Here is a 26,069-nt window from a genome sequence, read left to right as displayed (position 1 = left end):
CCTGGTAGGGATCTATCCCTAAATGAGAGTTTTAGCCCATACTCAGGTCCTCTGATTACAAATTTGTTTTCCTTCTACCATATTATCCTACAACAATATTGATGGGCATATTTATGCAACAGATGATGAGTACAGAAAGTGTTCTTGGCTTTCACAATAGTTGCCATTTTGCACAAAAGGAGAAGGACGACATAATGTCAGGTCATGGGGGAGCTTTGTTCCTTTTTCACTCCTCTCCCATAGTTCTACATCTCTGTACTGAGAATTGTATAAAAATAATCAAGTTCACAGAGCCCCTGACACCATCTGCTGACACCACATTGTACAAACATCAAATGTTGATGGTAATACAATTAATTCTTAGTCTATTTGGGGATATTATCCAATTGTGAACTATCTGGGGAGCACATGCCCTCTACCTCAGTTCAACTTTGCTATTTTTCTGATTCTGGATTCACTCTTGTCTTAGGTGTGAAGAAGAAAAACTGACCATTATGTTTAAATGTAATTCAGAAGGTATAAGTATGCTGGAAAATTATGGAATGGTTCCCAATGGTTAATTAAAACAATTTGAGACCGTCTCCTGTCGGGAGTTACGGGGTAACTACTCTTGGTAGTTGATCTCTTACCCTTGGTATAAATCGGTGACTTAACTCTCAACTTGTCTAAATGAGCTTAATTTTCATTACCTATTAAGGAGAACACTTCTGATACACATTCAGAAAGACAGAATACAAGACAAAATGATACTTTTTATAGAATTTTTTATTCCTATGTAAATCAGATAGAATATCTAATGATACTGTATTCAATCATAAGAATCAATCAGAAAGGAATCTAGTAAATAGAGAATGTACCCAACTCTGGAAAATATTCCCATAGTGTGATAAATAACTGTTTAATATTTGAGAGGGGAGATAGGTGAGGCCTTACTTTGACAAAGGAGAAAGCATTTTTCCAAAGCCAGATTCTGTCTCCCCACCCTTTAAGCTTAGGCTTCCTTCCATTCATTAGATCTAGCATTTGGAATAAGGAGTTTAAAGAGATCTGGCCCAATACTCACATCACATTTATCAATTTGGCTCTTATATGGTGCCCCAGTTCTAGCAATTGAGAGTTCATCATTTTTCCAGGCCTATCTCTTCTCTTAGCCAGCTATGGAGAATCTTGCTTTGTTCTTGCTGCCCTACTAAAAGCACTCTCATTGAAACTTAGTCCTGGGCTTTGCTGCCTCCTGACACTTCCTTGACACAGAGTGACCACTGCACATCTTCTGCCTTCCATAAGAATCCAGATTGTGTGGATTCTAAACCTAGCTTTGACATTTACCCCCTTTGGCTCATTGGGCAAAATAATGAGTGTGTCAATTTATTCAATTTTGATATAGAGAAAATAATAACGCTTTCTCAAAGGATTAAATATACTAATATATATAAAGTGCTTAGAGCAAAACCTCAAATCATAGATACATTTATCTGGGTGGGCTGGGCTGTCATATCTAATAAAGAAGAAGAGTTGCAGAGAAGATTAGTTAGCAAGATTGGTGCCATATTGAAACCCACTAGTAATTCTTCCAAGAAGACTCCTCCCAAACCTAATTGGCCTACTATAAATCAGTAACAGTTTAACAAGGAAGTCTGAATCACCAGGTCTGCCTTAACAACTATGTGTGTGAAAGCTCTTTATCTGTTAGATGCAGAAAATGTTTCCTATCTAGTAGAATTGAATGATAATTAAATTAGGTAAGACAGACAAAGCACTTAGAGTGATGACCAGCACATAGGAAACACATACCTATTAGCTAATTGCTATTATGAGTGTAGCCCACCTGATAATCAGAGAGATGAAATGATGAAACCAAAATATCCCCAAGCAATTAGAGCCAGGAGGTACCCATATTTCTGACAACTAAAGACTTTGTCACAAGTCCAGTTCCAAACAGAACTTTTCACACCAAAAGTAAATTCAAATCTTCATTGCAGCCTTAAAAACACACCACTTGAAACAGAACCCCAAACACTCAAACCAGAAGGAAGGAATCATAGCCACATCCTTCTATAAACAGAAAACAGTCAAAACAAAATAACAAGCACCTCCGACAAAGCTTTTATAAGATGCAATCTTCCTGAAAAATTCAGTGAGAGAGAGGCTGCACTTAAAAAGAGCAAGTGGATACAAGGACTGTGGGAGTGAAATTTAAGAACCCCGTGCAAAGATTCAATAATCCCACACATAGTGGTAGTAGGAGGCAAGAACGGTGTGAACACAAAGGAGGCTCAAAACAATCTAAGGGAAGAGGATTTCAGAGAGGACTGAAGTGTGAGAATTACCAGATTCTCAGTAAGTAGGTCCTAGAGATGAATATCTGAGTTCCACTCTGTGCCATTTGTAGTTGTGTATAAACATGTCTTATTGACACAGTAAATTTCACAGTATATTACTTATTCCAAAATACAGGTTAAGTTATTTTCCACAGAAACTCTTCAGACCCTCTGGGCCACCTTTGATGGCCTGTGTGACATCAGGAAAATTACCTCATCTCCCCCCATGTGTCTCCTCATCCACAAAATGAAGCTAATGCTGCGATCTGTCCAACGTCGGTAGCATGATTATTAAACTAGCTAACACACAGGAAGCACGCAGGACAGCACATGACACATAGACAGCATTATATCGAGACATAGATACAGTCACACGTTCTATTGTCTCATAACGAACAAGTTGAAGGAAGTCACCATTGTTGTTTTGCTGCTATCAAGACCACGTGGACCTGACTGAGTACCGCTAACAAGATTCTGAGGACTGAAGGAACAAAACCAGGCAAGTAACACCTGTCTTGGAATCTGTGTTCTGCCTTGTTCCCCATGGCTTGATCTCCACTACTAGGCTTAACAAGCTTGATTTAATCGGGATTTATTTTGCATTACAAACCAATTTACTAGGAATGAGCTTTTTTGATAACCTGGCTGGTTCCTTTGGCCTCTGTATACCTTGCATTTAACTTAATTCCAGACACAAACCAATATCTCAAAAAGTGAGTGATGAATAATCAATGAATGAGTATCGAACAGGAAAAAAATGTTCTAAATCCAGGATACTTGCTAAAATCAGCAGCCTCTTAGACTCATTAACAGAACAGAATTATGATTTTAATGTTCTTTTAACAGCTTACAGCTAGAAGCATCAGCAGTGCTTTTTATAGTGAGTTGTGTTTTCTATGATGTTGAAAATCTTGAAATGTTTTCCCTGAAATTACCACCATTTCCTTCTGTCACTTAAGGACTTTTAAAATTTTTGTCTGCCCTAAATGTTCTGAGAAGCTTGTGCATTCTCTATGCATTGGACTGCCTAAACGTAGAAAAATTATCTGCTTCCCCATCAACCAGCGATTTTTTCCATTACCAAATGAGAGGTTCTAAAGGCCTACAATGACTAGGATAAATCGCTCCATTTCTTTTACTCCATTAAAGTAGATATTTTATGTTCCACTGCCACAAAATCCAAGATGAACACCAGAAATAGCCTGTGAGTTGAAGACTCTCATTTTAAAATGGCACCACAATTTATCCTATTTCTTACTGTACTATGAGCATTACATTATTCATTAGAAGTATTTGTTTTCTAGGCAGCTATTACACAGCTTTTGCTGAGGGTAGCCTTCCCGGAGCAAGCTAGTGATTTAAAGGAATATCTTCAAGAGATAAGGTCACTTTGTGGAATTCCCAACTATGTGACCCCCACATGTTTGCATAAATATAAATTCAGTCTATGACATTCCTGTCATGTTTGCTCAGTGAGCAAGTAATTTGCCACTCTCATTATTCTAGGTATAAGGTACCTTGTGAAAAATCAATCTTCTTTCTGCTTCATACATCACAGCTTCCCCCAGTCACCCAGTGCATTCCGACTCTAAAATGAAGCTGTGAGATGAAGACACAGGTCTGTTTCAGCAGCCGGCGTTGTCCAAAGGGGCTAATGAATGTTACACCTCACTGGGAAACCCCATCTCAGAGCAGGGGAAATGTCTATATACAAAGACAAGACACTGTTCCGTGCAAAGCATTTCCTATATTAGAGGGAGGAAGGTCTTAATAGTGGAACAAACAAGTAGCTACAGGGGGTTTAGAGCACAGTTTTTCAGAAATATTAATCTGCCATCTCTTCAGGCCACAAATCATTTTCTCTACCTCTTGACAAGCTGAATTTTGATTTTGAAAGACAATCCATCGCAGGATCCTGGCTGGCTATAATATGTCAGGCTTCTCTCCAGGGACAGAGCCAACTCATACCAACAGATGAAACCAATTCCAGTGTTTTCATTGGTGCTTACTGCTGTTTTTTCACAAATGTGTCCACCTCAAGATCACAGCATGTCAGTGAGGCAAAGAAAGTATTTTTATTCTATACCTATTTTCAAATCCAAGGAAGAGTAAAATGCTGGAATTTTTCTGTTATATTATGGTACAAATCTATGTTTGAAATCATTCATTCAGATGCCTGCAAATATTTATTTGTACTATGTACTGTAAAAATAATTAACAGAAGAAACACAATCTTTTCCTCTTCTGGAATTTATGTTCCAGAAGAAATTAAAAAAATGGAACCCTAAATAGACTAATGTGACTATTAGAAGCATTGAGTAGTGCTGCAGAAATTAATTAATTAATTAATTAAACAAAATCAACATTAGATAGAATGTTGAGGATGATGTTAGGCAAAAATCAAGCTGCACAGAAAAAGAAAAGGAAGAACAGGGGAATCATATTCTGGGTAAAAGAAAAGGAACAGAGTTACAGAAATAGTGAAAAAGAGAGCAGGCCGTGTGGCTGGAGTAGTAAGCATGAGTCAAAGGAGGTGCTGGGCAAGAGTCAGACTACTGAGACTTGCTAACTGGGATAATTCAGACTGTGATGGGAAGCCAGTGGAAAATGGTGGTGGAGGAAGCTTTGAACCAGCAGGGCAACTGACATGATCTGATTTACATTTTTTAAAGATCACTGTTTCGCAAGGCCAGATCTGTGGCTCAGTGCTTAAAAGCACTGAAATTCATGGGACTGACTATGTAGAGGCTTGAGACACATGCTGGGCCTATGTGCAAGTGTGTCCCAAGTCCTGAAAGAAGGGAGATTGAGGAAAGGGGATTGTGGCATGATCATTCTTCATGGAAGATGCCTTGTCCTATCCCCCTCTCTCTGTCTATGGCAAGCACATACACCTGCTAACAAGAACAACAAAAAAATACTTTTGCCTGAATGAAGAGCTATGGGAGTAAATGTCATATAAGTAGAATAGGAGAAAATTGGGAAGCTGTAGGCACAGTCCAGGCAAATTATGGTGATGGACTGGCCTATGGTGGTATCAGCAGAGATGAAGAAAGGCAGACATATTTGTGACATGTATTAGATATACAAACCTTGGGATTTGTTCAAAGATGTGATGAAAGGGTAGTAAAAAGGAGAATAATCAAAAATATAGTCCTGTTTTTTTAGCTTAAGGAGCTTGATGAATTCTGGTGTCATTCATAAGAGAGGAGGTAGAAATAAATAATTATCTTTTGGACATAGAAAGCATAAGAAGACAGCTGTCCAAGATGTCACTTTGGAAGTTGGGGGCCCAGATCTGGAGGGAGAAGTACATTCTGGAGCATATAGATGGCATGGCACTTAACTGTATGCATCTGAATTATGTCATCCAGGGGAGAGTTGCCACATGAATAAAAGCTATCTGGAGGAGAGGAAGAAGTGAATGATTCAAGAGTGAGTAGAAAAAGCCAGTTCCAAAGCCCTTCAGACCATCCAGACCATGTTAGATGGGTTGACTTCTATTTTTTTTTTAATTTTTTTGTATTAGATATACAAACCTTGGGATTTGTTCAAAGATGTGATGAAAGGGTAGTAAAAAGGAGAATAATCAAAAATATAGTCCTGTTTTTTTAGCTTAAGGAGCTTGATGAATTCTGGTGTCATTCATAAGAGAGGAGGTAGAAATAAATAATTATCTTTTGGACATAGAAAGCATAAGAAGACAGCTGTCCAAGATGTCACTTTGGAAGTTGGGGGCCCAGATCTGGAGGGAGAAGTACATTCTGGAGCATATAGATGGCATGGCACTTAACTGTATGCATCTGAATTATGTCATCCAGGGGAGAGTTGCCACATGAATAAAAGCTATCTGGAGGAGAGGAAGAAGTGAATGATTCAAGAGTGAGTAGAAAAAGCCAGTTCCAAAGCCCTTCAGACCATCCAGACCATGTTAGATGGGTTGACTTCTATTTTTTTTTTAATTTTTTTTATATACATTCAATCACATTGTTTAGCTTTCTGACAGTAGTGGATTTAATTCTTCCATTATTTTTTTAACAGAAAGAAGATAGCATAGCAAATATGGGTGTGGTAACTGTGGGTTTAAAATTTTATAATTTACTCCATAAATACATATACACAAAAAGATCCCACTTAATAGTCAAACAATCTTTCTATAATTCAATTTGAACAAAACTACCCAGCTATAACACACTCACATAAATGAATATAGACATATTCAAAATTAGTTGTTTCAAGATACTATGATAGCTAAGGAAATGATGGTTAGGTAATTGTTTAAGAAAAAGGTATTCACATTTTGTGTTCCCATGGTTCCCTTTTTTTTGTAAGTATGGTAAATATAAAATAGCTTTTAAACTGTTACAACACTAGAATTAAGATATTTCTAAGTGGAAATCAAAAATTTCTAAATAACTTTTCCCATAACGACTGTGTCATAGCATACATCATTAAATAGAAAAGTTTTGCTAATACAAAGTAAAAGCAAATACTGCCAAGCTCCAGAGAAACAAAGGTCAGTTGCTGTGGGAACCACCTTTGGACCTCCTGACCTTTGCATGTGTTGCATTAATGTGGATATTTGCATTGGATCTACTCCAAAATAAAGGTATTCAGTGATACAGTTATAAATGCAGCTCAGTTTCAAAATGACAGTACTGTTTTAGGGTATGCAAAGAAAAACAGTAAAAACATTTTTTTTTAAATAGATACAGTACCTTTAGAACATTTCTCTAAATATCATTCAGTCATCTGCCAGTTACCTGAAGTTCTGATGATAATTATTAAGTGTGAATATAATAATGTTCATTATATCATTATATGTTACCCATATATGGGGTAACATACCCATCATATGTTATGTTTTTATGTTTAACAAAGAACAGTAAACAGAATACCCTAGCTTAGTAGAGTAAGAATGATCTGTGTGGGTCAACTCAAAACTCACAACTACAACAGACTTGTATTTTTTTAATATTTAAAGCAATTTGCCTACTGTATATATCCCTCATTTGAAGTCAAACTGATTCTGCTTTTGTCATTGATAAAATATGATACAGAAAAAAAAAACCTTATTAAGTCAACTAATATGTTGTTATCTATTGATAATACCATTAGGTTAAACAAGTCTCTTTCTCCAAATGGTTACTGTGATTCAAAATTTCCACCTTCACTATTTCAGATAGTATTTAATCTTGGTTTTACTGTATGACACAAGAGCAGAGACAGAGCAAAATCTGGCATGTCTGCCTGTACGCCCACAATCCCAAGAGGAGAATGAAGAAGGGATTGTGGCATGACCATCCCCCTGGCAGTGATTTCTCACTTTCTCTCTCTTTCTGTCTCTCTCTCATGGCAAAAATCTTTGAAAATAATAAAAAATAATAATTAATTAATTAATTAAACAACAGTGGCCTGTAGGTGGCATGCTGGTTAGGGTGCTGGACTCCCACATGGTATGGTTGACAACAGTTTGAGTCCCAGATCTGGTGGCTTGCTTTCTCACTTTCTTTCCACTCCCTCTTTCTTTTCTCTGTCTCTCTCTTGCCCTACAGCAAAATTTACAATAATACTAAATAAAATTAAATTAATATTTTTTTTATAAAAGAAAGAAAATACATACATATATATGCACCATTAAAGGTCAAGGGCCTTGTACAAGTTGTAGTGTCTGATACCTAACAGGTAGTCAATAACAATGGATGAGTTGATGGAAAATCGATGGATGGATGGATGGATGGATGATTGGATGAGTGAAGGGATATCTAAAAGTACTATAGGGAGAGAAAGCTATGGCACTTATCCAGATATTAAAAAGAGAATCACAAATACACTTTTTTATTGGGTGAGAAAAATAACACATAGCCAAGATTTTCAGTGACTTGTTAGCCTCCCTAAAACAACAACTCAGTGACAAATACGGTTCAGTTTAAAAATAAATAAATAAATAAAAGCCTTTCTACTTCCTTTCCGCCTACACAAAGGATTCAGTCTCCCTCCCCTAATCTACCCATTTCCCCACTCAGAAAGCTAAAGAGGGCTGACTCTGTGGCACAGCAGTAATGTGCTGTCCAAGAGAAGCCAGATCTCCCATGAAAACTGCATTTGGAACCCCCAGCCCAGTCACCCTGATACAGACCAGGCAGAGGCACGAGTATCCAAGAGCCAACAAGCTGAAGGACTGGAAGAGGGGAATTGTGGCATGATCAGGCCTGTTGATGGTGCCTCTCTCTCTCTCTCTCTCTCTCTCTCTCCATCTCATGCATGCATTCACACACTCTCATGACTAAAGAAAAAAGTAAAGTGAAACAGATTTTCCCAAAATTAGTCCAATAATACTCCAGCCTTTTGTGATTAAACTTAAGAACTGAGATTTGCTCAGTTTCCAAAGCAAACATAAACACAGTGGAGGAGAGAGTTTGAGAAAAGTGTTAGCAAGGGCCAATATTCCCAAGAATAATTCTCATGCCCACCTCTAAAGAACTGTAGCAGTTCAGGATGTTTGATAGCTCGCACCTCTAAATTCTAACTTTGGGCATCTCTTGAGAGTGTGAACATTTTAGACACTAGTACTGTGTTTCTCCCACCATGGCACTAACATGTAGGAGATACTCCATATTTGTATTTATTGGATGAGTGAGTGATGAAAGATTAAACACATACATTCCAGGGATGCCCAGTCAGAAGGAAAATACAGCCTAGTAATTAGATATCAGAGAACAGACTAGGCAGAATTATCAAGTATTTTTTTTTTCTATAAAAGTCATCCCTCTCCCCCAAAAGGAATTTTTCTTGTAAATAACAACTTTATAAAACCACAAATCCTGGGGCCGGACAGTAGTATAACTGTAAAACACAACACTCTGTGAGGCTGACCCACATGGGAAGGTTTCAAGTTCACATCCAGAGACCTCGCTGAGTAAGCCAGGCATGGGTGTGCTCATGATCCAGGCCTGAGCTGGGGTTGGATCGCTGCATCAAGATTGCTGGGTCCCTCTCTCTCTCTGCCTCTCTCATTCATGGAAACAATAAACAAACAAATCCATCTAGTAATTAGTGAGAGGGAAGACAGGGGAGAGAAAGAGAAGGGAAGGCAAAGCAAGGGAGGAAGTGGAGGGAGGACACGAGGGAATGAAGAATGAAGGAATACGACTATCAAATATTGGTGCGTCAGCAAGACTTCACCAAATCTATACTCACATATGGACAATGGCGTCTAGTGATTACTCCTTATTTTTCTTTTATTTCTTTCTTTTTATAAGTATTTATCTGAAGTGTTAAGCTTAGCCAAACCTAAGTATGAAGTTACAAGGAAAGTAACGACTCTGGGATTGAGAGCTAATACAATTCTGGAACAAAAGAAATAAATAAATAAAATAACAATGGCAGTCAAAAGTACAAATTAAGTCAAGATCTAATTATATTATTCTTTCACAAGTGTAAAAAATAGTATGAAATATTTAATAATCTACTGAGCTCCGCATTTTTCATCTGCCCAGGGATTTCAGAGACGTGCATACAATTCTCTCTTCAGTTAAATGCAAGGGCTTGGCTTTACTTTCATGCCACCGTTCCTGATATCACTGGGCTACTTCAAAAGCTCGAAGCTCCCCCTTGCCAGTCTTTGCGCTTTCAGAGGTTTAGGTTATCAAGATTTCAGTCTACTTCTTTTAATCAGTACTCCTGCACTATTTGCCTATATCTTACACGTGAACCTTTTGGCAGATTATTTATTTGATTTTCTTTATTCTTATCTTGCCAGCACTTCTAAAATCGAATGAAGGAAGAAAGGGAGAGGACTCAGCAGGCACTAAACAACATGTCACTTTTGTCAGCTGAAATGCTAAATATACGTTCTGATTTCTAAAGGATCCCAGAACCTAGCTAAGTTTTGAAAGAGACTGTAACTGTTTGTATTATCATTGTTTCTTGTCTTTAAACTGCCATTGAGCTACTCGTGACACAAATAACAAAGATGATATTTAGAGTTATCTTGTAACATGGTAACCTAAGTAGTATCCTATCTATATGTATATCACCATTCAAGATGACCCCACCAATAATATATTCTAAAGATATTACTTTTCTATACTATTTGAATCATATCAAAATAGATAACACAGGCTCAGTTAAGGTGCAGGAGGCAGGGTGCTGCTGTGCAATGTGTAAGCTGTGCAATGTGGAGGCCCAGGGTGCTGGTCTCTCTCTCTGATCCCAGGTAAATCTGAACACACAGGCTCAGGTGCATTCACAAGCCAGCCAATGATCCTGGTAGGCTTGATCGGAGGATTGTGACATGAGAAGATCTTGTCAGGGGTCTCCCTCTCTCTGTTTCTCTCGAAATAAATAAATAAACTATGAAAAATAAATAGTATCAGTATAATTAGGAATCTTAATAATAAAAATAAACATAAACCATCCACTACTAAATCTCATCACCAACCTAAGAACAATAATATTACCACTTCTCTTGAAGCTATTTTGTGCCTCTTCCAGCCCTCTTCCTGCTTCTCCTCATCTAGAAGTACTAAGTTGTTGTCTTTAAACATAATGTATGTGTGTGTATGTGCCTTCTTGATCAATATCTTATTTCAATTTGCTTGTTAGAAATTTTATAAATATAATATATTGTGTGTAATCATCTTGAACTTGATTTTTTTTTCATCCAACATTAAGTTCCAAACAAAAACCAACGTATTATATTTTAGAGGATTCTTTTTTTTTTTTTAAGGTTTTTGTCATGGGAGGCAGAGAGAGATAGAGAGGGAAAATGAGAAATAATCACCCCAGGGGCATGACCATGCCATGATCCCTTCTCCTCCATTCTTCTCTGGATTTGGGGCATGCACACATACATGCCTGGTGTGATTTTCAAGCCACCAGGCCCAGGGCTCAAACCATGGACAACTATCTGTGAGTCTAGTACTTTCACCATGCCACCTGCTGGTCCCTAGAGGATTCTTTTTAAAGACAGTGCATTCTGATTTCCAGAAGGTATTTGAGAAGATTACACACAATATATTTCCAGGGGATGTAGCAAAATGTGGGCAAAGTGATATGAATGAAGAATGGATGGAACAATCTGAGTAAAATCTTAGGATATGTCAGTCTCTAACAATGATCCTTGCCTATTACAATTTTCTTTTAAGAGGAAAATATGTTTTTTCTCATCTACTAATCTTTGCTTTAGTTGGAGTTTGGCAGATACTGTCTGAGCTATCCTAAGCTGAAGTCTCATATTTTACCTCTAAAAATTATATAAATATTTTAAATGTATCTATCAGATTTGTAATTTAAAAACCTGGGAAGGAGAGTGAAGATGTACTCTAGTCGAATCATGAGTAAAAAATCTTGTATGCAAATTGGCATAACTGACTAAAACCAACTAAATATGTGTAAGAGAGGCCAATGTAAAGGTCTACCACTATTGTCTTTCAACAATGTGTTTACATTGTTGCATCCAATTGTAGTTCATTTCTTTTCAGTTATATAATCCATTATGTGACTCGAACAAAGTATACTCATCCATTTCTTGTTAATGGACAATTAAGTTGTCACAAGTTTTTGCCATTATGGACAATACAGCTAGTAATATTATTATATAAGTCTCTTGATTCACGTGTGTGTGAGTTTCTCTTAGATTTACCCAAGAGAAAGGAATTGTTGGTTATAGAAGATGCCTGTGTTTAACTTTTAAAGATAGTGTAACACTAAATTATTTTCCAGACTAGCTTTCATCATTTACATCCCTATCAGCAACAATGTATGAGTTTCCATTACTCTGTATAATACCAACCATTGATATAGAAAGACTTCTACTTTCTTGACATGCTAATTGGTATAAAATGATACCCTCTTCTGATCTTAATTCTTTACTGAAGATCAATGTCCTTTTAGTTTGTTTCATGACTTTCACTTGTAGTCATTAATTTCTAAACTGTAAATGGACTTTCAGATAAACATTCAAAATCACTCTTTTATTTCCATTACCAAGGAAACAAGATCATGTCAAATTTTTCACTAAATTGGCCAACCAGTGAGAAGTTTTGAGTGTGGGTATGATTATCATGTTTTGCTTTACTTTATTATAATTACATTATGATCTTTTTTAGTAGCTGTCAGCCACTTTTTCATAATCTTTAGAAAGTATATGCCTACATATATTTATTTGTCTTATAACCTTTTCTCAAGTGTGTTTTATATTGGGTCATTGGGAAAGTCATGATGCATTTTTGCATAGAAAAACATAAAAAAACTAAGTCATGATTTTCCTAACAGCATAATATTTTTTCTACATAGAATTATTCTAATCTGTCCAAATTTGAACTAAATTTAACTATTCAATTTAACTTTTAAAAATAATTTTTAATCAATTCTGATTCAACTTCGTTGTTGAAAACATTCTCTAAATTTTGTTATCATTGCCATGAGAAGAAATATGATACTTCATAGCAAAAAAAAAGAAGAAAAAGACACATAAATAATGTGATTTACAGTAAGAAAATCTTGATTTTTCTAAAAGGCCACTTAAAGAAAGCACAAGTACTGGCTTGTAAAACTTAATTTTTTTTTCAGATAAAATTAGAAGAAATATAATGTGCTTTAAAGTTGAATCAAAGGCTGGTCAAACATTTGGATCTACACAAGTTTGCTATAATAACTGTAAATCTCACACAGTATTGAGAGTCAACTTTTTATTATTCTATCATGTCAGTTAATATTGATGATAGGTATACACTCTGCCATAAATATTGAGTTGTCAGGAAATTCATGCCACATTTTTGCATAGAAAAACATTTAAAAAAATCATGACTTTCCTGAAGACCTATACTATTCTTTTTCTTTCTTTCTTTTCTTTTCTTTTTTTTTTTTTTAGAGGTTTTTGCTATAGGGTGTGTGCGCTCTCCAGACAGACAGAGAGAGACAGAGAGCCAGAAAGCAAGAAATCACCCCCCAGAGGGGATGGCCACACCACAATCCCTTCGCCTCCATTCTCCTCTCGGGATCTTGGGCACGCACACACACGCGCCCGGAGTGAGTTTTAAGCCACCGGGTCTGGGACGCGAACCGCGGTCGACTACATGGGAGTCCAGGGACATAGCCATTACGCTAACTGCTGGTCCCAGACCTATATTCTTAGGTTTGGTTCTTTGAATATTTTTATACACAGGCATCAGATTTTACTTACTCATGGCACATGACTAGGATAGCAGTATAACTTCCATCAAACATAGTTTTATGACTTTTATAGCACCTACTGGTAGTTGTACATAGGACTTCCAGCTTTGAACCACTGCCAGTTAAGTCCTTTTATTACAAACTATTGATTTAACCAAGGTGCAGTAAAATTTAAAAACCTGTACTTTCTGAGATGGTACTTTAGGAATCAAGCTTCTTGGTTACTTATTAAACCTAGGTTGTCTACAAAATGATGTAATCTAAGAATCTTGCCAACTATGGAACCAAGGAAATGCATCTTAGTAGTGGCTTCATATTTAAAAGACGACCAGTGAGACCAGCAGGTGGCACAATAGTCACATTCCTGGACTCCCATGTAGTCAACCACGGTTTGAATTCCGGAACCGGTGGCTTAAAACTCACACTAGGTGCATGTGCGTGCTTGCCCAATATCCTGAGAGAAGAATAGAGGAAAAGGCATTGAGGCGTGACTATCCCCCCTGGGGGGTGATTTCTCATTTTCTGTCTCTCTGTCTCTCCAGTGAGCACACTTGCCCTATAGCAAAAATCTCTCAAAAAAGAAAAAAAGATGACCAGCTGACACCATTTTTACAATAAGATGTCAATACCACAACTGCTTTCTATACTCCATCCAGTTCAAAGTTGGAAATAACATACCATCAATGTTCAGATTTTTAAAAGGCACAGAAAAAATCCCCTATGTTACAATTAACTTTGTTTTCATCTTCTTGGCCACCCTGTAACATAACAGAGTTAACAAAGCATACTCTCTTATGAAATACTCCCCTATCCTCTGGTAGTGAGGCACCAAACACCCTCACACTCTTGGGTTCTCCCACCGCCTTACTGGACTCTTATTCTCAGAGTGCTTTGCTGGTGTTTGCACTGGACACGATCAGAGGTTTCTTTTCAGTCTATAATTCCTCCCCAGGTGATCTCTTCCAGTCCCATGGCTTTATTATAATATCCTTGCTATTTATGCAGAAAACTCTTCTCCAACCCTAACATTTTACCTGAGCCACAATTGCATATTCAACTGAGAATTTAGTATCTCTAATTAAATGACCATTGGGCATCTCAAACTTAGTATGTCTTAAGTAACAAGATGCATTTCCATCCTTCTCTACTATCCACTATTCTTCTCCCATTCTTCTTAATTACACTACCTTCCAGCCAAGCCAACAATTCACTAATCACCTGTGATTCCTCCCTTTTCCTCACCCACGTTTCCAACCTTTAAGCACATCCTAATCTCAACATCTTAAATATATATTTAATCCGTCTACTCTTTGCCACCTCTACTCTTGTCCAACTCTGACTCTAATGGCACCCTATTATCTCTCGGCTTCCCCTCTCTGAACAACAGGACGTCAGTTTTTCTTTACATGAAAATCTTATCACTACCCTTCCCCAAGTATCTAATATACTGTAAATGCACCATTACTTAGAATAAAATCCAACTGTTGGTGACCTGGCTCTTTCCACCTCTCCCATTGGACCACTTCTCCCTCTCACTCACTTTTGTATAAGTGCCAAAATTTTTTTTTTTTTAGAGGTTTTTGCTATAGGGTGTGTGCGCTCTCCAGACAGACAGAGAGAGACAGAGAGCCAGAAAGCAAGAAATCACCCCCCAGAGGGGATGGCCACACCACAATCCCTTCGCCTCCATTCTCCTCTCGGGATCTTGGGCACGCACACACACGCGCCCGGAGTGAGTTTTAAGCCACCGGGTCTGGGACGCGAACCGCGGTCGACTACATGGGAGTCCAGGGACATAGCCATTACGCTAACTGCTGGTCCCAGACCTATATTCTTAGGTTTGGTTCTTTGAATATTTTTATACACAGGCATCAGATTTTACTTACTCATGGCACATGACTAGGATAGCAGTATAACTTCCATCAAACATAGTTTTATGACTTTTATAGCACCTACTGGTAGTTGTACATAGGACTTCCAGCTTTGAACCACTGCCAGTTAAGTCCTTTTATTACAAACTATTGATTTAACCAAGGTGCAGTAAAATTTAAAAACCTGTACTTTCTGAGATGGTACTTTAGGAATCAAGCTTCTTGGTTACTTATTAAACCTAGGTTGTCTACAAAATGATGTAATCTAAGAATCTTGCCAACTATGGAACCAAGGAAATGCATCTTAGTAGTGGCTTCATATTTAAAAGACGACCAGTGAGACCAGCAGGTGGCACAATAGTCACATTCCTGGACTCCCATGTAGTCAACCACGGTTTGAATTCCGGAACCGGTGGCTTAAAACTCACACTAGGTGCATGTGCGTGCTTGCCCAATATCCTGAGAGAAGAATAGAGGAAAAGGCATTGAGGCGTGACTATCCCCCCTGGGGGGTGATTTCTCATTTTCTGTCTCTCTGTCTCTCCAGTGAGCACACTTGCCCTATAGCAAAAATCTCTCAAAAAAGAAAAAAAGATGACCAGCTGACACCATTTTTACAATAAGATGTCAATACCACAACTGCTTTCTATACTCCATCCAGTTCAAAGTTGGAAATAACATACCATCAATGTTCAGATTTTTAAAAGGCACAGAAAAAATCCCCTATGTTACAATTAACTTTGTTTTCATCTTCTTGGCCACCCTGTAACATAACAGAGTTAACAAAGCATACTCTCTTATGAAATACTCCCCTATCCTCTGGTAGTGAGGCACCAAACACCCTCACACTCTTGGGTTCTCCCACCGCCTTACTGGACTCTTATTCTCAGAGTGCTTTGCTGGTGTTTGCACTGGACACGATCAGAGGTTTCTTTTCAGTCTATAATTCCTCCCCAGGTGATCTCTTCCAGTCCCATGGCTTTATTATAATATCCTTGCTATTTATGCAGAAAACTCTTCTCCAACCCTAACATTTTACCTGAGCCACAATTGCATATTCAACTGAGAATTTAGTATCTCTAATTAAATGACCATTGGGCATCTCAAACTTAGTATGTCTTAAGTAACAAGATGCATTTCCATCCTTCTCTACTATCCACTATTCTTCTCCCATTCTTCTTAATTACACTACCTTCCAGCCAAGCCAACAATTCACTAATCACCTGTGATTCCTCCCTTTTCCTCACCCACGTTTCCAACCTTTAAGCACATCCTAATCTCAACATCTTAAATATATATTTAATCCGTCTACTCTTTGCCACCTCTACTCTTGTCCAACTCTGACTCTAATGGCACCCTATTATCTCTCGGCTTCCCCTCTCTGAACAACAGGACGTCAGTTTTTCTTTACATGAAAATCTTATCACTACCCTTCCCCAAGTATCTAATATACTGTAAATGCACCATTACTTAGAATAAAATCCAACTGTTGGTGACCTGGCTCTTTCCACCTCTCCCATTGGACCACTTCTCCCTCTCACTCACTTTTGTATAAGTGCCAAAATCAGGTCCTCAAGTCCTTTACACTGTTTAGTTTCTCTGCCTGGAAGTTGCCCTTATTCTTCATATCTTTGTTCAAACTTCATCTCTTCAGAGTCTCTGCTCTCATATATAGTTTAGCGTTCATTTCCATCACAACGAACATCACTACCAAATAATAATTTTTGTATTCCTATATCTTCCAACTCCTACCACTAGCATTTAAGTTTCATGTGTGAAATATTTCCCTTTTTTTAAGTGCATTTATTTCTTTTATGACAGAGCCTTCACAGTAGGGTCTCAATGCCAACATCGAGCCCGGCCTTGAGTCAGTCCCAGATCATGCTGAGTTTGTGCCTCGTGAACTCAGAAAACCACCAGGACTTGAACGAGAAACCTTCCAAGTGGGATTGTCTCATATAGCAACACATTTTACTACTGTGCCACCATCTGAACTGAACGCAAGAAGTCTTTTTCTGTCTTTTCCACCACTGTGCTCCAAGGTACTGGATTTTTTTTCCTACGAATTTTATTTTATTTTTATTTATTTTTATATTCATTCACTGTATATCATTACAGCATACAAAATAAATTTTCCCACCCAGAATACACTGAATATTGGCCCAACCAAAGATAATACCATACCTATTATCTTCAACAGATAATTTTCCATTGCGAGTTTCTTAACCATTTTACTTCTTTCTTTTTTTCCCCCTTGATTCTCTTCCTCTCACCCTTCTCTCACATTGTCTCTGGTGTCCACAGTTGCTCACCATACTTATATATTGTCTAATATTTCAGTTTCTGCCACGAAGTGCAGTACTGGTTTTAAAACATAGCAGTCTCATGTAGAAACTTAATAAAATATTTATTAAAAATAAATAAAAGTTTGAAGTCCATCCTCCTGATACCAATAACCACCACAAGAAAAAACCCTTGTATTCCTTTTCTTTTCATGTCAAATTTCATCATCTTAGAGAAACTTCTTGATTTGTGTGCTACTCTTTAATTTTAGGAAATAGTCTATTATAATTTCTAGTTTCTCTGTATGTCAGCTAATAGGTGTGAGTCAAAAATGCAAAGGTGCTCATGAAATCATAAAGTTTACTTTTATTTTTACTTCTGAGACAATTCAAGAGCAAAAACTCTTCTCTATAAAGTCAAATGCAATTTACACTCATTAAATTATGTCTCTTTTCACATAATAGAATTATAATAGTCTAAGTAATTTGAGAAAAATCTCTAGCTTCTAGCAAGATTTGCTATATTTTTCAAGATACATTATCTAAAATTATTGACAGTTTCTAAAGCTTCAAAGCCATGCTTTTGGAACACTAAAAATCTGATGTGACATCATAGATGTTAGCAGAGAAAACCTGAATGCATTCTTCTATACTAATTATATTATTAATTTCATAAGGACAAAATATTAATTTGATCAGTGGCAATACATTCTGGTAGTTAATGGTGGTCCACAATTAAAATACAAGCAAAGAGTCCCCTGGCTTTGCAGCCCCCGAACCAGGTTGAAAGTAAACAATCCCCAATAGTTTTGGATCAAAAAAACTACGGGCTTGTCCCCAAACTTCCCCAAAAAACCTACCAGATTTTCCCTGTTAGAATAAATTTATATGTAAGGGGCAGAAAAGAAGGTTAAAAGTGTAGATTTTCAATATAAGTTCAACATTAGGCTCTGCCTCTTACTAGTCTTAGAGCATCATATGACATGTTTCTGTCACCAATATTCACTGAGCAAACTCTGCCAGATGCTCTACTAGATGCTAGGACTATAAAAGTGAAGCAAGATTTGGTCCTTAATTTCAAGTAGTTTGGACACAGTACTCTCCTAGATAAAATGGAAATAATAATGATAATAATGCTGATACTATTGATGAGCAACAAAGACAAAGTAGACATCACACTTTCCACAAAAGAAAAGACTCAATAAATAATGTATCTTTTTTATAAATTTCAAACAAGTTACACTAAGTCAGGGGCTATGTGATTTCTCCCTAGCAACTAAAATAACTCTGAAATAAAAATTTAGACTCATTGAATTCCATTGGCAAGAATCATGCTATAACTATTGACTTGGGCATAAAATGAATAATACTAAAAAAAAAAAAAAGTTGTTTGCAATTTTTAGTGTGCCTAGATTTATTCGATGAGTGTTTCATAGGCTTCAGGTTTTTAATTCAATTAAAAAGTACATAACTACATTATATTGATTTAATTTACCAACCAAGAGATGTTTTAATGCAATTGCTTCAGCACGTTGCCATTACAAACTCAAATACTATAAAAACAGTCAGATTAGTGTATATTCAATGCCCATTGGAGAGTCAAAGGATTTTTTTTTTTAATTTTTAGATCTCCACTTCTAAGCAATTAACTGGTTAAGTCTAGGAATATAGCCAAATAGTATTATTCTGCTTCACAAAGAATTACTATACTTATTCAGCAGTACCTGAGACTCTTAGAGTGTAATAGAACTACTTTATGACTATCTTAAAAGGTAATTTCTTATCTTCTCATTCAGTAAGAGATTATATCACTATTCAAAAGCCAAACCCATTACCAGTCTTCTAACTATAAGTGTGCTAATTACTTGAAATGATGTAAGAAGTACCATTAAAAAAGGCAATAAATTGTCAGTTCTTCTTAAGCCATAATTTAATAACCCAATATTTCCACATCAAGTTTCTAAGTTAGAGTTATTTGTAAATATAATAATGATTATAAATAAATAAAAGGGAATAAATCATAAGCTTAACCCCTCAAATCGGTCTTGATATGTTCATTAGCATTGAGGATCAAGTGTGATATTCTATATAAATGATTCTGTAACATGCAAAGTGCTAAATGATTGTACAGAATTATCATCCCCAGATCATCTCAATAACATCAGATATTGTTGTCACAGTGTTACATATGTTAACAACTGTAGAGGTGGCCAGGAAAAATATCTTCATATCAAATTGAAAGGAAATGAGATTTTAATCAGAACAAAATCTCTTGTCTTCCTCAGTAATGAAAGCAAAACATAATGCATAACTCCTTTCTCCTACATAGGGGAAAACAGCTTTTTAAAAATCACTAAAAGGCAAATACCCATTTTATTAAATCCCTAAACAAAATGCCTTTGACAACTACTTATTATCAACAAGCATTCAGACACACTCTCCCACACATAAAACCCAAAGTTCTGTCTTTTTCAATACTTTATCAATTCATCTGAGTGTACATGGGAAAGCCTAAGTTCACTACCATACCTCTTTCCTATTTTTAATCTCCCTTATAACAGAGAAAGTATACTACCGGACTGACAGTAACTGCAGAGACATGGAGTTGGCCCTTGACGGTCTGTTGAGGAAAGGTATATCTAAATATTGCATCTGAACTTGCAAAAACAGAAGAGCCAAGTATGTTTCCCCACATTGCAGAATATCACCCTCAGCAAGTTGGGAGGACAACGTCACAAGCCCTGTTACAAGGCTGTGGTCTTCAGCTAAGCTCTGGAAAACACAAAGAATATGGATTTTGAATGGATTTGCAATAGCAGACTCACTTTTCAATACGTTCTGAAGGGAGTGCTCTATTAGGAAAACTAAAGACACATACAGAAATAAGAGGAAAAAAAGGCAACCAAGAAAATGACCAATTTAATGCTAGGGACAAGAAATATCATTAATAATGCTAAATGTAGACTTTCAGGGTTTAAACAGAAAGATTGGATCACAGCAACACCACATATTCAACAGAAGAGAGTTTGTACATAAGACTGAATTGGCAAAATAGAATTTTATGACTTTTGAGTAAAACATTACTGATTTCTCTTTTTGACTATGCTTTGTTTTCCCAATTTAAACATTTTACTTTCTTTTGAGTTGGTGATAGGTTCAGCAATTTGTTAAAATATTTTTCTTATTTGTTTCTTTAAATGGAAACATAAACTTTTCTTCCTTCCAAATCCCTCTTGAATTGGAAATATTTGGGAGTATTCTTATTTTGTGGCAGAAGGGTTATTTGCATAAGTTCAGTAATGCTTGTGGCATTGAATTAGAAATCGGAAATGCTCATTATTGGACGGGGCTTTGACTGGAATGTCACATGTGAAGATTAATCAGAAAACTATGAAATGAAGGTGGATCTCACGTAAGCTAACAGAAGCTCTCAGAAAGATGGCCTGGTACCATAAATACTTCTGCCTGGCAGAGAGAATTAGAGAAGCTATATGAAAGAATTTATTACATAAAATAACCTAGACTTTTCCAGTCCAGCATTGTAATCAGTAAAGATTGCAAAAGAACAACCACACCAGAGGATTTACCTTGAGAAAAACTTTGAAGGAAGAAAAAGAGACTGATCTTTGCTAACAGAAGGAACATCACAGAATGCTTCAGAAGACTTGGTATACAGGGCTAAATTGAGAAGGTTTATGGGTGACTAGTGTGCTGGGCATTTGTTTTTCAACAATTTGAGTTGTTGGCACGTAATTATTTCCTCAAAAATATTTAAACCACACTGTTTTCTGTTGTTAGAGAGTCACAAGCAAAATTATACAAAATTATAAGAAATATTTTGAACATTATCTTTAAAATTCAGTATTTTGAAATCTTGAGAGTTGTTTATTAGCTCTCAAGAAGTATGGAGTATGAGCAAAAATTGTTTGATATGTACCATAAGTGTCTGTGGAAAAATGGAAAAATGAATGGATTAAAGAGAAAAAAAAAAAAAAAAAACGATTAGTGCTTGCCAGAGGCTGTGGGGTGGGAGAGAAGATTAGGTGGAACACAGACTTTTAGGGCCATGAAACTATCCTGTATAATACTATAATGGTGGAGACTTGCCATTATCCTTTGTCCAAATCCAATCATTCTTGACCAACTCTCAGTGAACCACAAGCTATGGACTTCGGATGATAATGTTCCATTATGTAACTAATGCATCACTCTGGTCAGGGATCTGGATAATAGAGGAGATTATGCATGTATGGGGACAAAGGAGTATTTGGGAAGTCTCTGTACATTCCCCCCAATTTTGCTACAAATGTAAAAGAAATAAAGTGTTTTTAAAAATGGGGAAAAAAAAGAACATGTGAAACCCACTTTTATGTAGTGTTCATACGTGCCAGAACTTTTTGTAATCTGTATTTACTATTTACATGTAATCACTATACACCTTAACAATGCACAACATGGTTGTTCCCAGCATGAATACAGTGCCTGTCAGTCATGACAAAGACATATACATCAGCAGCAGCAAATAACTTCATTTTTGTGTCAATTAAATCTATTGTTTGTTTTTTCCCTGTTCCCCTCTCTCCCCTCCTCTTATTACCCATCCTCTATTAATCCTCTCTTATTATCTCTAGTATCTACAGTTTCCCAAACTGCTATTATACCTTTCAGTTTCTACTATAGAGTACAGGCAATTGGTATATACCGAGTGGGGACATATCTGTCTTTCATACTCTGGCTTGCTTTGCTTAGCATTAAATCTTCCATACTCATCCACTTTGTATCAATGTCAGTGTCTCCCTTCTTTTTATGGCTGAGTAGTATTCTTTAGATTACATATGCCACCTTTTTTTCAATCCACTCATCTATTTTTGGACATTCAGATTGATTCCATTTCCTAGCAATTGTAAATAATGCTGCAATAACCATGGATATGCAACTGTTTTTCCAGTTGAGGGTTTTCCCTATCATCTGGGTAAATACCTAAGAGTGGAATTACTAGGTCATATGTGTCCCACAACTTTTAAGTCTGACAAAACCTACAGACATTTTCTAATATGACACCAAATTATGATCTACTGAATATAATATTATCAAAGAATGTGAACCTTTTTAGTGTAAATTTAGGCAAATCTCTTTATGGAGCAACATAAACAGTTTTTCCTATATCCAAGAATGAGACAATGAACTAGGCAATACCTCATGGTCTTCACATTCCTGTATTTTCCTGTATTATCAGAATGTTTTATTCTTTGCAAACCTAAACCAAACTGATACTGCCTTTTCCCAAAAGTCAGTTTATTCTCTGGTCTGAGGTGTAATTTTTAATCCTAGAGTGATCCAATAGTGCAATTTTAGAAAACAAGTTTTGCGTGAAGAAGCCTGTGTTTCACTGTCAGAATGTTACAAGAGATGACAGTTTATAATCCCATAGACACAGCAAAGGATGTTCACAGATCAGGAAATCTGGAAAAAAAGGCATCCAGGGCTCTACACATGATGACTAGCCAGTCACAAATTTATAAACTATAACAAGCATTTTGACCTTGAAGTCACAACATTTTCAAGGTTCTATTGATATTATATTTTCTTTCTTCCTTCCTTCCTGTCTTCCTTCTTTTTCTAATTTCACTAAAGGATGTATGTGCTCATCAGAGAAAGACAGAAAGAAAGAGGGAAAGTCAGAATGCAGCCCCCCTCCTACCATGGTGTACAGTAATGCCTCAATCCCTTCTGCTTCATTTTTCTCTTCTTTTGGCATTTTGGACATGCATGCACACAGGCACAGCGTGTTTCTTAAGCTGTGGGGTTCAGGATTTGAACCATCCAGTTGGTCGTGTGGGTTCTAGCTGATTTAACAATCATGCCACTGGTTCTATTTTATTTTTTGTAAATATGGAAATGAGATCCCAGGGGACCAGCAGTTAGCATAATGGCTATGTCACTGGACTCCCACGTAGTCGACCACGGTTCGAGTCCCAGACCCAGTGGCTTAAACTCACACTGGGCGTGTGTGCATGCGTGCCCAAGATCCCGAGAGGAGAATGGAGGAGAAGGGATTGTGGCATGACCGTCCCCCCTGGGGGGTGATTTCTCACTTTCTATCTCTCTGTCTCTCTCTGTCTGTCTGGCAATCACACACGCTCTATAGAAAAAATAAAAATAAAAGAAGAAATGAGATCCCAGAGTCTGAGGAAAGTCATTCAATTCCAGAGTATCCTAATAATATCTGGGGATGGAAGGATAAGTCAAGCACAGACCTTTCAGGGGTAAAGATGGACAACGGGACATGGCATATCAGACTTCAGACCTAGGGGGAAACAAGGTTAGATGAGACCTGTAGGGGAGTCAAGTGGGTTACCCATTTGAGAGTCATCAGCATTTGAGCGTTAAGACTGAGAGGCACAAGGACATCTGCCAAGAAAGAATCTGACATTAGTAGAGCTATAGAAGAAGCAAAATCTCCATGGAAATGCTAATATTTAAGGAGAAGCAGTGGAAAAGATGCCTGCCAAAAACATAGAGCCATGAGAGGTGCCAGGCTGTGAGAGTTAGATACCCAGTAGTGATAGCCAGGTGGGAGGGAATTAATTAGCAGTGGCAGATGCAATAAAGAATAAAAGGATAGAAAACTACTCATTAGGGTCAGCTTGATGGCCTGGTGGTTAAGAATGCCTGATTCCAAATGACCATCCAGTGGTTAGAATTCCAACACCTGCAGCTTGAAAGACACTCCAGGTGTACGTACAAGTAAGCTTAAAATCCCAGCAGAGTAGAAGAATGAAGGAGAAAAAAGTACAGAATGACCATGCCCCATTAGAGAGTGCTTCCCCTCTGTCTCTCTCTCTGTCTCTTTCTCTCTCTCTCCCTCTCTGCTGTGTGCACATGGCCCCTAGCAAATTAAAATAAAATGAATTATTTAATTAAAAAAAAAACTACTCACTAAATGTATATAGAATGACAGAGGATGGGTTAAAAGTAGCCTCATTTGGGACCAGCAGTTAGCATAATGGCTATGTCGTTGGACTCCCACGTAGTCGACCCCAGTTCGCATCCTGGACCTGGTGGCTTAAACTCATGCCGGGCACATGTGCGTGCGTGCGTGCCCAAGATCCCGAGAAGAGAATGGGGGAGAAGGGATTGCGGCACGGCCATCCCCCCTGGGGGGTGATTTCTCGCTTTCTATCTCTCTGTCTCTTTCTCTCTCTCTCCCTCTCTGCTGTGTGCACATGGCCCCTAGCAAATTAAAATAAAATGAATTATTTAATTTAAAAAAAAACTACTCACTAAATGTATATAGAATGACAGAGGATGGGTTAAAAGTAGCCTCATTTAAAGGCCTCTGTTTTTCTACAAATTAAAAGGCACTGCAACCTATGGAAAATCTGAATAGAATCTTAAAAAGTGTGGCCAAGTTTGTGACAGCCACTGAGGGGAACTGCTTAATAAAAAATGTTCTAGGCTACTATAGGAAAGAAATAATAGTTTACTGCTTTTTAGTATATGTGCTGCCAAAGCGAGCACTAGTTTACTGCCTTTTATTGGGTCACCGGAAAAGTCATGACCTATTTTTCTTTGCAAAAATGTGTCATGACTTTTTCAAAGACCCAATATTTATTTATTTTAATTGTTAGAAGGCATGCGTACTTGCCAGAGAGAGAGAAAGAGAGGCAAAAAGCACCACCCCAATGGGTGTGGTCACACTGCAATCCCTTCTCCTCCTTTTCTCCATCCTGTCAGGACTTGGGGCATGCATGCACACATGCCCTATGTATTTTTCAAGCCACCAGGGCCAAGATTTGAATCTCAGTCAGCCATGTGTGATCTGGTTTCCTTAACCACTAGGCTGGGGCTGACCCCTTACTATACTTTAAATGTGAAAAAAATGGTACATTATTTCAATGGAGAATTATTAAAGGAGGTTATGAGAAAGAATAAAGATACATAAGACAAATCCCTGACCTTAGAAATTTAACTATATAGGGGCCAGCAGGTGGTGTGATGGTAAAAAGCACTAGACTCCCACCTGGTAAGCTATAATTCAAGTCTCGGACCTGGTGGCTTCCCTTCTCACTTTCCCTCTCTCTCTCTGGTCAAATTGGAAAATAATAATAAATAAAAGTTAAAATAAAATAATTATTTAAAAAAGAAATTTAACTATGTGAATAATTACAGTGCAAAACACAAACAAGTCACCGATTAAATGTGTACATGTGTGTGTGTGTGTGTGTGTGTGTGCACATATATGCAAACTTTAGGAGCCAGAGTTAGGCTGATAGATTCATACTCTCTCTTTCAGTCTCTCAGGACCCAAGGCATGAACTAATAAGATGATTCATGAAATTTAGGGGCTCAATCTGCACCATGGAAGGAGATGTTTTCCCATTTCTTTCATTAATATTACAATTTGAGTATTAAGA

At 37.2% G+C, this 26,069-nt stretch overlaps 1 protein-coding gene across 1 annotated transcript in view; it reads right to left on the bottom strand.

The window, feature by feature from the left end:
* TAFA2 (TAFA chemokine like family member 2) overlaps positions 1-20,381 on the bottom strand; it is a 154,750-nt gene extending 134,369 nt beyond the window's left edge. The window contains exon 1 of the mRNA XM_006171917.2: positions 20,228-20,381. Within this exon, the coding sequence (XP_006171979.1) occupies positions 20,228-20,304 (77 nt within the window). The 5' untranslated portion in view covers positions 20,305-20,381. The remainder of the gene's footprint in view (positions 1-20,227) is intronic.
* Between the last annotated feature and the right edge of the window lie 5,688 nt (positions 20,382-26,069).

This window comes from Tupaia chinensis, unplaced genomic scaffold (genome assembly GCF_000334495.1).
Source record: "Tupaia chinensis unplaced genomic scaffold, TupChi_1.0 Scaffold150006_1, whole genome shotgun sequence".
Lineage (NCBI taxonomy): Eukaryota > Metazoa > Chordata > Mammalia > Scandentia > Tupaiidae > Tupaia > Tupaia belangeri.
The sequence above is the reverse complement of the archived record's forward strand: the minus strand, read 5'-3'. Positions and strand labels throughout refer to the sequence as shown.